This window comes from Gadus chalcogrammus, chromosome 20 (assembly GCF_026213295.1).
Source record: "Gadus chalcogrammus isolate NIFS_2021 chromosome 20, NIFS_Gcha_1.0, whole genome shotgun sequence".
NCBI lineage: Eukaryota > Metazoa > Chordata > Actinopteri > Gadiformes > Gadidae > Gadus > Gadus chalcogrammus.
In genome coordinates this window covers 4,960,221-4,974,898 of record NC_079431.1, presented here as the reverse complement: position 1 = coordinate 4,974,898, position 14,678 = coordinate 4,960,221, and the positions used below count along the sequence as shown (strand labels likewise).

At 48.8% G+C, this 14,678-nt stretch overlaps 1 protein-coding gene across 1 annotated transcript in view; it reads left to right on the top strand.

Annotated features, from left to right (window-relative positions):
- The window catches only part of slc49a4 (solute carrier family 49 member 4), a 40,048-nt gene that overhangs the window by 6,727 nt on the left and 18,643 nt on the right, over positions 1-14,678 (top strand). The window contains exons 3-5 of the mRNA XM_056580292.1: positions 2,375-2,655; positions 3,928-4,057; positions 8,589-8,697. Coding sequence (XP_056436267.1) covers positions 2,375-2,655; positions 3,928-4,057; positions 8,589-8,697 — 520 coding nt within the window. The remainder of the gene's footprint in view (positions 1-2,374; positions 2,656-3,927; positions 4,058-8,588; positions 8,698-14,678) is intronic.

The window sequence follows — 14,678 nt, the reverse complement described above, 5'->3', positions numbered from 1 at the left end:
TCCTTGGGAAGGTAGAAGAGTGGCTATATTCAACCAGGTACCGTAACCTGAGCACCTCTTCTGAGGACCCTCGCGGACCCCCCGCACCGATCCGCTCTGAGCTGTTTCAGCCTGTGCGACGACGGGTTGCGACCACCAACCCGTCTTCTGATGTTTCTCCACACCGGGGGGGAATACGTCGCCTTCATTGTTCTGAGCTTCCGGTTCATTTATTGAGATTCTAAGGGAGTGTTCCGCATCAACAGTCTATTGTTGTGGTCGCTGGGTCGGGCCAAATAGATGGTGGGCCACAGAGAAGACCGTTCAATGGCCGCTGATTAGTCCAGGATCGGATGGGGCCCGCTGTCCGACCAAAGCCCGCGGTCGATGTTTCATCCTCATGATCTGATCCACAGGAAACTCTGTGGCTCTCGTTCTCTGTCGTTCGGTCGTTCTGTCCTTATCTCTCTTTCCCTTGTGTTCTCTCGTTCTCTCCTCTTGCCCTCGTTTTCTCTCTCTTTCGTTCTCTCATCATCTCTCTTTCTCTCGTTCTCTTGTTTCCTCCACATCTCTCTTTTTCCCTCGTTTCTCTCACTCTCGTTCTATCCTTATCTCTCGCTTTCCTTCGTTCTCTCACGTTCTCTCGTTCTCTCCTTATTTCTCTCTTTCCCTCGGTTTCTCTCTCTCTCGTTCTCTCCTTATCGCTCTCTTTCGCTTGTTTTCTCTCGTTCAATCTCACCCTTTCCATTGTTTTCTCTCTCTCGTTCTCTCTCTCTCTCTCTCTCTCTCTCTCTCTCTCTCTCGTTCTCTCTCTCTCTCTCTCTCTCTCTCTCTCTTGTTCAATCTCTCTCTCTCTCTCTCACGCTCTGTCTCCTTGTCTCTCTCTCTCCCTCAATCTCTGTCTCAAAATCACTTTCACTTCTGTCTGATTGCACTAGAAAGGTACATCATTGAATCCAGCAGTGTGTATGTAGACCGTGCTTCATGCCCCCATGTACCTCCAACCGCCATTGCAATGTCGGCATTGAGCTGTTTTATATGTGTGTGGGCCTAATGGCAGTGGCGTCGTCTCTGTCTGGTCCTGAGCTGCTTTAGTGATTGAGACGCAGCCGTGCCCGGCCTTGCCACCCGGAGTGGGAGCATCATTTCACTGTCGCTCCACTTAGGGCCCTGTCTCCGTCACATTCTCATTCAGATTTCCTCTGACAGAGATCATCAATATCCATTAGTTTAATAATCCCTCGCTTCACGGACCGACCTACTCCCCGATGCCCACCAGCGTGTCCGGTGTCTCTTTGATTTACCTTGAAACGAAAATGCAGTTTTCCCTCGTCCATTTCGTCACCGCTTTCTCCCCTATGAAGTAAAGCGTAGGTTTATCATTATCGGAAAGGTAGGAAGAAATATTTTTAACCAGTCTTGAATAAGTTCATGTTTAATGTAATGTTCATGTTTCTAATTTATTCTAAATGAGTCGTTTATTCCATTTTAAATATCCATCAGCTAATGTGGATATTGAATATGGAATGACAATGTTTTATACATTAATCCATGGAGACATTGACAACTTGTCCTAAATTGGCTCCGGTAGGGTGTCTCTCGGCCCAACTTATAATCAAAGCTGTTCCCAGGCCCTGACATCATGCTCATTGCTTCCGTCCAATCCATTGTCCCTTTCTTATTTCTTATTTTCTCCTTCCTCTCCTCCATTCGTCTCGTTCTCCCTGACTTCCCGCTAGGCCGCCTCGGACAGCACTAAACGAATAGTGTCCTCTCGGAGCCCACGGCCGATCAATCAGTCCACGTCCTGTCTCCAGGCGGCTGTCTCCTGCACAGCTCCGGAGGGGGGAATAAGAGCGGGCTGCGGAGGGTGGTGATGGGTCGTGGTGGGGGTGGTGGTGGTGATGGTGGTGGCTGCGGGGGGGGGGGGGCGGGGCAGCAGCAGCAGAAGCATTGTCCTGCTGTAACTCTCCCGAGGCCTGAGTAAAGTGAAACGGTTGAAGTGAAACTCGACAGCATTTGTCAGGGCAGAAGAGGGCCGCTGAAGTCCAGGGAGACGTTCTAGTTTTGCCCCCCCCCCCAACACGCCATCCCTCTTTTCCTGTACGCCGGTCCTCACAAATTGGTACATCCACGAGTCCACAACCTGCTTTTTTCACTTCCTTTTACATTTTCAATTATATCACAAACCTTGGCACGGATCAGTAGACCATTACTTATTTTAGGGCTCTAAAAATGAATAAATGCAAGCTAGGGGAATTCCGGATGAATCGCGGTGGCGGACGGACCGAAAGGCGTCAGGAATCGGTACATTCAGAGCGTGGGTGGACATGGGTACCCTTTACTTTGAAACGTCTCTCACACTTGACCGTTTCCCTCCGCGGGCGTCCGGCAGGTTGATCCACGGGGGCCAGCTCCTCAACGGTCTGGCCGGCCCTACCGTCATGAGTGCCGGGCCCCTGCTCTCCACCACCTGGTTTGCCCCAGACCAGAGGGCCACCGCTACCGCCGTGGCCACGCTCGTCCCCTACCTGGGCTCGGCCGCCTCCTTCCTCCTGGGGCCCATGCTCGTCCCCGCCCCCAACGACTCCATGCCGACGACCGCCCGCGGGGCGTCCGGGGGGACGCCCCACGACCTCTTCATCCGAGACCGGATCCAGCTGTTGATGTACTCGGGTAAGTACCCCCAACAACCATCACTCCCCCCCGGTGGTGAATCCATGCCTCCCCCCCCCCTCCGCAAAGGTATCTGGGGGAAGTTGGGCTACAGATTTGTAAACAATCAAAAGTTTAAATGAGAAAAAAGGCAAAAAGAATTAGAAAATGATAACAAGTTTAATCTTTAGTCTCCCCCCTGAAAAATAGATCGCTGCAACCGTTCTGCTTAACTGATTCAGAAAATTAAAAGTACACACACAGAAGAAGATAGAAGTGAGGGAATCGTGTTATGAACTACTGCTTAGTGGAGGCAGCCTTTGTGTAAGCATAGGTCGGTGTCTGTTATTTATTGACCGCCTTTTCTTTCCCCGGAGGACGGTGCAGACGTGAATGGAGGTCGTCACAGGGATAAGATAGACGTTTACGCACATTCAGGCATGAATTATGATTCATCAGCGTTTGCTTTCAAGGGAAGAAAAAGTTCCTTAGCAGACGAGACAAGCCTGCAAAATGCAGGGGATTGGTGGTCAGGTTGGAAATCAATGCGCCTCTGGCACATAAATCATGGGTAATTTGCGGCTGCTGTTCAATCAATGGGGGGATTATTAAGAGGGGGTTGTTTAGACAGCAGGTGGGCCAGTATAGGCACCCTTCTCCGATGAAGTTCTGGTGCCTTGCCACCGCGAGCCATGCCACTGGAGGAGGGCTGGGGAATGCTGGATGAATCCTGGTTGTGGATGGATTGAAAGACAACATGAAATGGTACATTCAGAGCATGGCTGGACGAGGATGGGATATGATCAGATCCTTTGGGATTTCACTGAAGAGTGCAGCAATGGCAACACATGCTGACTGTTTGTGCTAAGTCTTTCGCAAGTTTTGCATGAAGAGGGACCGGAAATATGTTTATTATTGGTTTTCATGAGATAAGTGTAGAGACATGGATGTGAAGAAAGTAGGTCTAGGTGACCAGGTCGTTTGTGCTGTATGGCTGACTGTAATGGTGTTGCTCTCTCTCTGATCCCGCACCATGCAGCGGTCAGAGCTGACCTTTTCCAAATGTCACGTTGTACTGAAACAAGTGATCCTCTGCTGATAATGACTCACTTGTCAATAAAAAAGAATAACCTTCTGTGCGTCTGTGTTTTTTGTTGGTGTGTGTGTGTGTGTGTGTGTGTGTGTGTGTGTGTGTGTGTGTGTGTGTGTGTGTGTGTGTGTGTGTGTGTGTGTGTGTGTGTGTGTGTGTGTGTGTGTGTGTGTGTGTGTGTGTGCGCGCGGTTTGCCCTGCAGAGTTTGGTGCGGTTGCGGTGCTGTTTGGTGCGGTGCTACTGTACTTCCCCTCACGCCCGCCTATGCCTCCCAGTGTAGCCGCGGCCAGCCAGAGACTCGGCTACAGGAGCAGCATAATCAGACTCCTAAGGTACACACACACACACGCACACGCACGCACGCGCGCACACACACACACACTCTCCCCATCCAAAGCCTAATTTCCCATGTCAATATTGATCTAAAGTATACATAGACATTGTTAACGTTCTTTACAACATCGCTTAACAAACCTTGCAATCCGACTTAATGATCAACAGAACCAAAACAAACGCAGGTGTGTGTGTGCAAAGCAGTTTGCAGCTCTTTCCTGTCTGTTATCGTTCAAAGTATTACGCCGTTTATCGGGTCACGGTCGATATACCCGGGGTCAGAGTTGAACTGTGTCCTCTACCTCATTACCTTGTGTCCCGTCCATCGCATTGGGGCGCCATGTTCGGCTGGGTACGTCGGGTGTTGATCGACGTGTCAAACCCTCCCCTCTCATCAAACCCCCTGCTCAACACACATGTCACTCATCAGCTCCGACCGGACCTTATTCGTCCCTATGCCCTGCACACCCAGTCCTCGACGCAGACAGCCAGGGGAAGTGACGGGACCTCACTTTGCGGGGGGGAGACAGGGCATGTTAACGAGCGATGTCTGCGTCTCACCATCTGCTCGGGCTGTGAGTTTGTTGGGACATCAAAGGACCCCCCCCCCCCCCCCCCCACAAGTCCCTGTAGAATCATTACCAAGCTGTACAATGTCATCGCTCATAACTCCGGTGTGACTCGGTGTGACTCAGTAATGGTTACGTCAGCGGGGGGTCTACAGGACTGCGCCTCTTCTGATTGGTCGCGAGGCGTAGGGGGAGACCTGAGTGGCTGGGAGGACTGCGAGGAGTGCGTCGTGGGGGATGTAATCATCCCCTGCCATGTTTCACAAATTCGCTGGATGTATCGAGAAAGAGGAGGGGGGGGGGGGGAGCAAAAGTTTTTCGTCCTGAGAGTTGGGAAGAAGCTGGAGAAAATGACTTGACTTTCTCATCTCAACCACACGCGCGCACGCACGCACGCACACACACACGCACACACACACACTTGGCAATATATATATGCGTTGCTTGTGGGGTCCAGAGGAATCCGTTCAGTCTGTTTCCTTTGCATGGCAAACAGAGCCGGGGGCGTCGGCGAGGGAATAAAGCGATGGAGGGGAGCTGGGGTGAGCTGTAGGTTTGGAGCCTCACTGTGGTCTCTGGGCTTTGCATATTTGGCTGCCATATGCTACAATGCTGCCCCACATGTATTGTTCTGCCAAACCGTTTAGCGCTTTTGCAGGCACGCACATCTGTGCCAGCGTGGCCGGTCTCCCACTGGGTTTCAGACGCTCTGGGGATGTGTGGCGGTGGAACGGGTCTTTGTGTACTGACGTTCAAGGGCACCGCTGGGAAGTGACAAACATCAGCGGTCGGTGATCCATGCATTTGAAACTAACATCCATACACCCATCCATCCGTGTAAACCAGTATCCCTACCTTCATTTGAACCAACGTCCCTCCCCTCATTTGAACCAGCATTCCTCCACTAATTTAAACTAACATCCATCAATCAATTTAAACCAACAGCCATCCATTCCTTTAAACCAACATTCATCCACCCTTCTCAATCTCCGGCCATACCTCCGTCAATCCTCCCTCTGTTCATCCATCCCACTCATCAGTCCAACCATCCAATCATCTGTCCCGCGCCAACTCGTCCATCAATCCATCAATTCAGCCTGCTGGCTTTTAAGCAGTAGCTAATGATCGCGTGCTTGATGAGATTCTCTCCCCAGCTGTTCATGTCCGCCCCAGCCTTAATTGTGTGAGTAACACACACACACACACACACACACACACACACACACACACACACACACACACACACACACACACACACACACACACACACACACACACACACACACACACACACCCTCAACCTTTATTCCAGTGTACCTGCGCACAGTACTGGCAGACAATGGGGGTGAACAGAACTGCTGCCCAATGACTTGGAGATGGATGATCTGCTACGCCATGACCACAACCTCTCTCATTCTGCCTTGGAAGGCCCTAACCCTGATGCAATTGATCGCCCCCACTTGGAGCGGCCAGAGACAAATGGCACTTAGCTGATGATGCCGCCAGCTTCGATGCTCTTCTGAAAAGTATTTGGATGCAAGAAGCATCAGGCCACCCAAATAAGGAGGGGAAGGGGGGGGGGTGGTCTGGGGGGGATGCGTGGATATTGATTTCCTGCTGTTGTGGCAAGGTTGATGAAAGGGACGCCAGCCAGGCCTCTTTCTCTGTGGAGTTAAAGATGTTGCACTGTGTCAAGTGCACAAGGGACGTGTGTGTGTGTGTGTGTGTGTGTGTGTGTGTGTGTGTGTGTGTGTGTGTGTGTGTGTGTGTGTGTGTGTGTGTGTGTGTGTGTGTGTGTGTGTGTGTGTGTGTGTGTGTGTGTGTGTACGCGCGCGCGCGCCCACTAATGTATTTGTATCTGTTGGTCTGTTATTGATCTTTTTGCAATATTTTGAAACTCAAAGATTACTTTTGAGGTGTGCACGTATGTCGTGGCTCAAACTTTATCGGCCCGGCTTTTGAGTTTTGAAAGCCTTTTGTGGGAGTAAGAGGGGGGGGAGGGGCACTGCTCCAGATGTCCCTGTGCGATACCGCTCATGATGTGGCTTGCATTACAATCAACAAAGCAGAGCACAACAGTTTCAACAAACCGATACCAACAAGAGCGAAGCAGGCAGAGAAAACAATCAGGGACATCACTGCGGCTGTCCCGGCTTTACTGTGACAACAATGTAGTAACGACAACAACAACAGCCACAACAAAAGCTTTTCAGTGTTTGCAACACTGACGGCTTTTGAATCAGGGTCCCCACATCACTGGGCGTGTAAGCACAGGTGTTTGGAATGATTGTAATTGAGAAGGAACTGATTAGAGGAATTTCTCATAATTGTGTGTCTGTGATGAAAGAATTGTGTGTGTGTGTGTGTGTGTGTGTGTGTGTGTGTTTGTGTGTGCGCTGGGGTGGGATGGGGGGTTCATTCTTTGCAACATTCAGATCCATTATGTGTGGGATACTCTTCCCAATGTCTGTGAAGAAACTCAGAAAATGTGAACTTGCCAACTTTTTAAACTCAGCCGAGACGCTGCCAACATTCGGCTCAAACTGAGACGATAAAAATAATCGTAACCTACAGATCACCCTTTAAGACGGTAACAGTGGCCTGAGTCTGAGCCTCACCAATTAAACGCTACATTATTCCTTATATTCTGGCAAACAGTGGCACAACTGTTGTAAGTTTAGGCTGCGATATAATGCACTTCAAACTAAATGGAGATCAGTGAAGATGCACAGGCTGGCCATAAGCGAGTGTTTGAGTACCACAGTGTACACAAGCTAAGCTACCGTGTTGATTGGTTAAGAACTATGGTTGACTGCAGCCCCCCCCCCCCCCCCAACCTAATACAACACTGTCAGCAATAAGTGGTCCTTTGATCATCCTGCTGAAGTACATTCAATATTACGAAACAAAAAGACAATTATGTTGTTTGCAACATAAATCAAAAGGGAGAGTGACTTATATTTCCCAGTTGTTAATCAAGTACCTTTCGACACCTTAACGGTGCTTTGATTAGCTGTCTTTCCACTCAACCTACAATGTTGGTTTTAACAACTTTCAATGTAAAGTAATACCATTACAACCATTTGTAACTCGTAAAATATACCGGGAGTCAGGTTAGACAGACTCTCTCAACCTGCTATTAAATGGTTATTCAAAAGGCCCTCTACGTGCAAGTATTTTATAGAAAATCCCCAGATGATGTAATGCTTCCTGAAGGTGGCGCCACTATGTATTAGGGATGGGAATCGTGCGGGACCACACAATTTTGATATTTCAACAATTGACATATTGTTTTCCAAATGAAAGTGGCTGAACAGAATAAAGTCAATGTAAATTGACTATAGCGTAATACATTGAAGCGCTCCTTGTGGGAGTGTACCATTAATTCACTTCCACCAGGATAGCTGGCTTTAAAAGAGGATAAAGGATTTCTGGGTGCACCTCACTGTGCAAGTATTGCAGAAGCACAGAATTGCAATACTCTGTCATAATTTTTTTCCCATCCGTACAATGTTTGAGAGCACTATACCTTATGGCACTAAGGAAGTGAATCCCCTAACCTTAATAATGCCCTGCTTTACTCCGCCTCAGAGTGAAACAAACTCTGTCAGCCGCCAAGGTCATCGCCCTTTGGCTAGAAGGAAGAGACTTTCTTCCACAATCGGTTATGACTTATGAAGTGTGTGTGTGTTTGCGTGCGTGCGTGCGTGCACGACACGTACGTCTGTTTGTGTGTGACATGCCTTCAAACACGGCCATTGAAGTCGTCATACAATGGGTCTTTCATAACCAGTGGCTGCACTCTCTACATTGTTGTTTTTAATATACGTGTTATCATTGATGTTCAGACAACTCCCAGTATCCTGCTTAACATTCTCACAAGCAGCGGCCTGATGTTTATTCCGCCAGCGGTTATATAGTAATTTCCTGCCGTCTTTTGTCTCCCTGTCCCCGCCTCCAGCAATGGGCGATTCCTGATGATAGCCGTGGCCTACGCCGTGCCCTTGGGGGTGGTCGCCGGCTGGTCAGGGGTGCTCGACATGATCCTCACGCCGGCTAAAGTAAGCCAGGTAAGACAGAGCCATGGGTGCCTGGAACACGCGTCGCAGGCGCGGAGCGCTGTGCAGCTGCGTGTGCACGTGCATGCACACACACATATACAGCAACGCATGCACGCAGGCTTGCTCGCTCACGGACTCACGGACTCACGGACTCACTGACTCACTGATTCGCTCATTCACTCAGTCACTCACTCACTCACTGACTCACTCACTCTGATAGTCGTAAAGGTTTGAGAAGAAAACAGACATACTGGGTTCCTTTTGTGTGTGAGTGGCGTTGATCAAATCCCATGACAGGTTAGGGTGCGGCGCCGATAGAAAACCCACCACTACCACCTGAAGTAGCAGAGTTCTAGTAGTTTACTGATCGTTTGAGCAATAACGCAGACGTTTTTACACTTTTTGAGAGACAAGCGGAACTGATTAACTGTTGTGCTGGCCGATTTGTGCTGGCAGCAATATCTGGCAGTCAAACAAATATGAAACGAAAGAAAGTGAAACGCCCCATTCACCCAGAATTGGGCTTGTCTGCTATAAGACTTAATATGAGCCAGAGATCCGATTTGGAGACTACTTTTAAGTAAAACTGAAAGAAAGTCAATCTTTTATTTAAAATTATGTCTACCATTATTGTGGTTTTACAATGGATCATTCCTTCTTCCTTCACTTGTTATATCCTTATTATTTATAATTATTTTTAAGCATGTTTCGGTTGGTAGTACCGTGCGCCCAGCTATGAATAAAAATCTTCTGTTTACTCCTACATCAGATCTATAAATGGAAGCTCACCAGCGTAGAGCTCGCTCCTGGGATTGATCCATGGCTATGGAGAATTATGAACATCTCAAACTTTAGATCATGTTGTGACGTGACTCCTCACTGCTACTACAGTATGTCTGCCTTACACAGGGTTTAACCCCACAGAAAGTTAGCTTTCACCTCTTTTCGAAGACGATCTTTGATGCAGTACAAATAGTAATTAGCAGCCCTTCAATCTCCCGTCCATATACCCTGGGACCTATAGCCAGTCCTCAGAAGTGGGCTTCATTAGTTTGGTAACTCCTCGAGGGAATCCTCCAGATTCTCTTTGAACATCAAAAACCCATCTCACCGATGTATCATAAGTCAATTTAAATTCCGCCAGGGAAAAACGTATTTAGCTTGTTTGGATTTTCACAACCTCATCCCCTCTTGACTCTTTTCGTCCTGTGTGAATCGGCCAGATTCAAATCTCAAGGTGAACCCGGACGGATTTTGAGATACATTTTGGCCACGCTCTCTAGGAGTGTGTTCACCACATGGCAGGAGACCAAGAACCTGTTGTCGTCTGCCAATACTTAGTCAACTGTGGTGCTAATGCAAATTGTTTTGTATATATGTCCAAACCAATTTCTTTTCTGATATGTGTTCATTATAAACGCAAACTTTGATTTGCAAACAAATCAGAAGCTGATAATACTTTTTGTCGGAACCTACATGCCAATCCTAGCCGACATTTAACAAACCAAAACACAAGAAAAACATTCCCAACCTTGAATATGCTGGCAGAACAATGCAAAAACATGACCCGTCACAAAACAAGCCAATTCTGCGCAGTGGTGTGCTATTGGATTCTAAACGGGGATTGATTTAAATTGGCAATACCATCCTTTTGTTTTCTTCCTGTAAGCTATTTGTGCTTGGTATATTTGTCAGCAAACAAACACTCTGTCCAGTGTGTCCACCGGTGTTCAAACCAGAGTAGCACCTTCCACTCTAATGAGAAGTCTTAGTCTTTGTGTGCCCTCGTCCTGTTATTTGCTTCAATGACGCAGAGAGTAAATGAGAAAGTTCTTCGCCCCGGGGAGATGTTCCTGGCATTTCCAAATTCCAGAACATGCTGAAGTTTCTACAAAAGACCAAAAAAAAAAGAAGAAGAGGCTTTGTCATTATGTTGTGTAAGGGTGTGTGTGAGTGTATGCATGCTAGTCACGTGCGGAGAGAAGATCATACACCACCAAGTGGAGAACAAGGCACTCCTTCCGCACCTCTCATCTATTTTTCCAGCGATCAAGCACGCCGTACTCTACTTAATTTCTGTCAAAGTTGTTTCTTTTCCCCATCTCTCTTCTTCACTCTCTCTTCTGAAGTGTTTTGTCTTCGTTTTTTTTTAATGACACTTGAATGAAAGTGGGTTTCGGATGAAAGGAGTCGTGCCTGGGAACGCCATTTAGAGGCATTTAGATGGGTTGCAGGTAGAGGACAAAAAGGTACGAATGAAAGAAAAACAATGGGACAAATTGGAAGGAAGGGCGAAGAGTTTTGATGCTGAAGTAATGGGTGTCAGCAGCCCTGCGTTTGACCAAGGAACGGTGAAGGTCATAGGAAGGTCAGCCATTATCCTCAACTCCATAAATCCAGAGATGGAACCCATGGCCTTTTATTATTGCAGTACAAAAGGACAAATATATTTCATGTTTTTGTTTTTTTCGCCTTTGCTATTGGTGTTGCAAGACGGTATTGGGTCTGAGTGGGTTCTCGCGTTAAGAAATGCAAACGATATGCAACTTTACAAAGCAATATTGTATAGTATATGATATCCAGAGAGAGAGAGAGAGGGAAGCTCTCCATCCATCTGCTCATGGTTTAAGTGTATACTCTCCTCTCGTTGACTTATCCCTTCCTAGACCTTGAGCTACTTGTGCTTCTTCACCACATACCTGCCTGCCTCCCTCTAACTTTGGCTTTCTGTTTAACTTTTTATACCCTATGCGGCTGACATTTAGCTCTTTCTCTCTCTGGCCGTCTCCTTCTCGCTCTCTCTTTCTCTTTCTGTCCGTGCCTCTCTCTCCCCCCTCCCCCCCCCCCCCCCCCGCCTCCCCCCTCGGTCCGTTGATCTGTTGCCAGATCGATAGTGGCAGTGCTCTGCCTTCTTCCCCCTTCACTGCTTTTCAATCACTCTCTTCCTTTCTCTTCCTCTCTTTCTTACCTGGCTGACTTACCTCTTTCACCTCATCTTCCTCGGCTGGTGTCGCCACACAATCTCCCTCCCAAAATAATGAGTCTCTCTCTCTCTCTCTCTCTCTCTCCCTCTGCCTCTCTCTCTCTCTCTCTCTCTCTCTCTCTCTGCCTCTCTCTCTCCCTCTCCCTCTCTCTCTGCCTCTCTCCCTCTCTCTCTCTCTCTCTCTCTCTCCCTCTCCCTCTCCCTCTGCCTCTCTCTCTCTCTCTCTCTCTCTCTCTCTCTGCCTCTCTCCCTCTCTCTGCCTCTCTCTCTCTCTCTCTCTCTCTCTCTCTCTCTCTCTCTCTCTCTCCCTCTCTCTGCCTCTCTCTCTCTCTCTCCCCCTCCCTCTCGCTCTCGCTCTGCATTGGGCACATGTCAGAACACTGGTCTCATTGTGTTTTCGTGAGGGTGAGTTGCTGTGGGGTTAGACTACCGGCGTCTCTCACCTTGTTTGAGATGACGTCTTCTGCACCTGTCTGTTACACTTTGCTTTTGCTTTATCACTCTTTTCTTCAAGGGTCTCCCATTGGCTCCTATAGGCCAAGCCATTCTCTGCTGTCCGAGAGAATAGCTTGTCTCGGACGGGTTGTCGCGGTTTGCTTTTCTGCAATCTGCTGGTTTCCAATAGCATGCATGCATCGTGGTCCACCTGGGCCTTGGTTCATAGCCTCGTATTTGTTTGTCTGTGACTCATAACCACATGGTACTAGCGGCATAGGGGGACCACTTCCCGACACACCAAACGTGGGAGGAAGAGTATGCTTGTGTGGGTCAATGTGGGACACGTTACCAACGCGAAGAGCTAGTACACAAATGTAACAAATTCAAACATCCCTGCAGTTTGTGTGACAGGTTAACCCACACTTGACTTGACTCACACACAGCCCCGTGAGGACAGCCTTCCCTGCTTACTTCACAGCCATCGGATAAGAGCCAGACCTTAGAAAAGCGTCCCGCGGGGGGGGTCGTCTTTTGAAAAACTAGAGCAAATCAGAATGCGGAATACCGTCTCAATATGTGGGACACGAGACGGGGGATTAACATGCAGTGCAGTCCCGCGTAAAGTGGGACACCTGGTCGCCCCAGACACGTACCGAGGCATCCACGTCAGGCGGCCCTTGAGAAAAGCTCCTACGTTACTAAGGACAGGCAGGGCTCCCCCACCTGCACTAGCTGCATTGGGATCACGCGTTGTCTGAGCAGTCTCTTTTTCCCTGCGCTCGTGATTCCTGCGCTCTGGCAGCGGGTTGTTTCAGTGCGCTTGGCACAGTCTGCCTCACAGCTGCACATTCGTCGTCCGCCCCCCTCCCACCCCCCCCACCACCACCACCACCACCACGACAGAAGTAACGATATTCTGTTGGCTCAACATTCGGACCGTGTTATCCTCCAGCTGTACCCAGGCAGGCGGGGGGGAGGGCGCGACCCGACCGGGGAAACAACAGGGGGGTCAGAGACACGGCCGGTAGATGGGTGGGTGTAGTGTCTGGCGTTGGGTTGAGCCGGTAGTTAGAAGTTAGAAGTCAGAACGTTCTGGTGACACAACAGCATGGAGGTGGCAGGCAGAACCAAAATGGAAGATACATTTTTTGATGCCGTAAAGAATCCCAAAGATGCACAGTGCGACTGTGAACACCCCATGGTGTGTGTGCGAGTTTGAGTGATTAGCGCTTGGGAACTCGGACCCATGCTGTGCATCGTTTTATCGCAGCCGTGATGAAGAATAGAAGTCAGAATTGTGGTGGAGCTCGAAGTCTTTGTGAACCCACTTTAAGCCACCTCTTTTTCTTGTGTACGAAGATGAGAGGCGGTCCCTCTCCACCATCACCATCCCCCATTCTCTCTCTGTCTCTGTCTCCTTCTTGTTTTTCATACTCTTGCTCTCGTTGTTTGAATCCACTTTTGTAGGTGATTTTCCTTTGCACACCACGCGCCTCTTAAAAGAGCCTCATCGCTTTGTGAGATGCTGTTTGATGGATTTTTTCTGGGATGAAAACCTGAGATTCGGGGTAGCGACGCTGTGTTGAACAACGTCTTTACGCCATTTTGTTTAAACCTGTGTGTGTGTGTGTGTGTGTGTGTGTGTGTGTGGGTGTGTGTGGGTGTGTGTGGGTGTGTGCGCCGTCTCCTCGCTATCGCAGGCAAATTTACACAAAATCTGCAAACATTAAATGCCAGAGACAGGATCAAAGTAAATACAGACATTTCATGGGTACCTATAGGGGCTGGGTCGTAGGGCAGATGTACTGCTAACACACCCTACCCTTGCATATCAATCGTAGCAATTTGCATCCCGGAATCAAAAGTTTCTCTGCATGCATTTCAAAGCGCTGCCTTTTTTTCACTATGCAAAAAAATAAATAGTTTGTCTGGCAGTCATGCACATAACCAACGGTGACGTGTGGTGGCGGATATTTTCAGAATGAAATATTAACATTTTTCAAGGCAACAGTAATAGAGTTTGTTGTCAGGAAGGTGTTCACTCAGCCTCCTGTGAAGCGTGCGTGACCAGAAGCTCTCTGATTAGCTGGACTCGCCCGTCTCCTGCAGGACCTTACATGCCAGTTGGATCCAGCAGCGACACTTTGACAGAAAGCCATCACTCACTGGCGGTGGTGGCGACGGAGCCAAAAATACGTTCTCCATTTAATAACCGTGATGGGCCACTTTTCTTCATTATTGGCCCTTTCTGACAGTTGCGAGCCGACGAGTGATTAAGCAAAAAGCCTTGCGGGGTCTGGCCTGAGGGGCCAGCAGCTGGTTCTGTGGTCAGCCCTGGTGGGTAAGGGTCAGCTGAGTTATTGCTTCAGGGAGACTGACAGCAGCTACCTCATTGCTACTCACTCCCACTCTGAAGCCACGAACTGATTGTCTGTGTGTGTGTGTGTGTGTGTGTGTGTGTGTGTGTGTGTGTGTGTGTGTGTGTGTGTCTGTGTGTCTGTGTGTCTGTGTGTGTGTGCATGTGTGTGTACAAGCATGCTCACATGCACAGGGTTTGGTCATGGGCTGA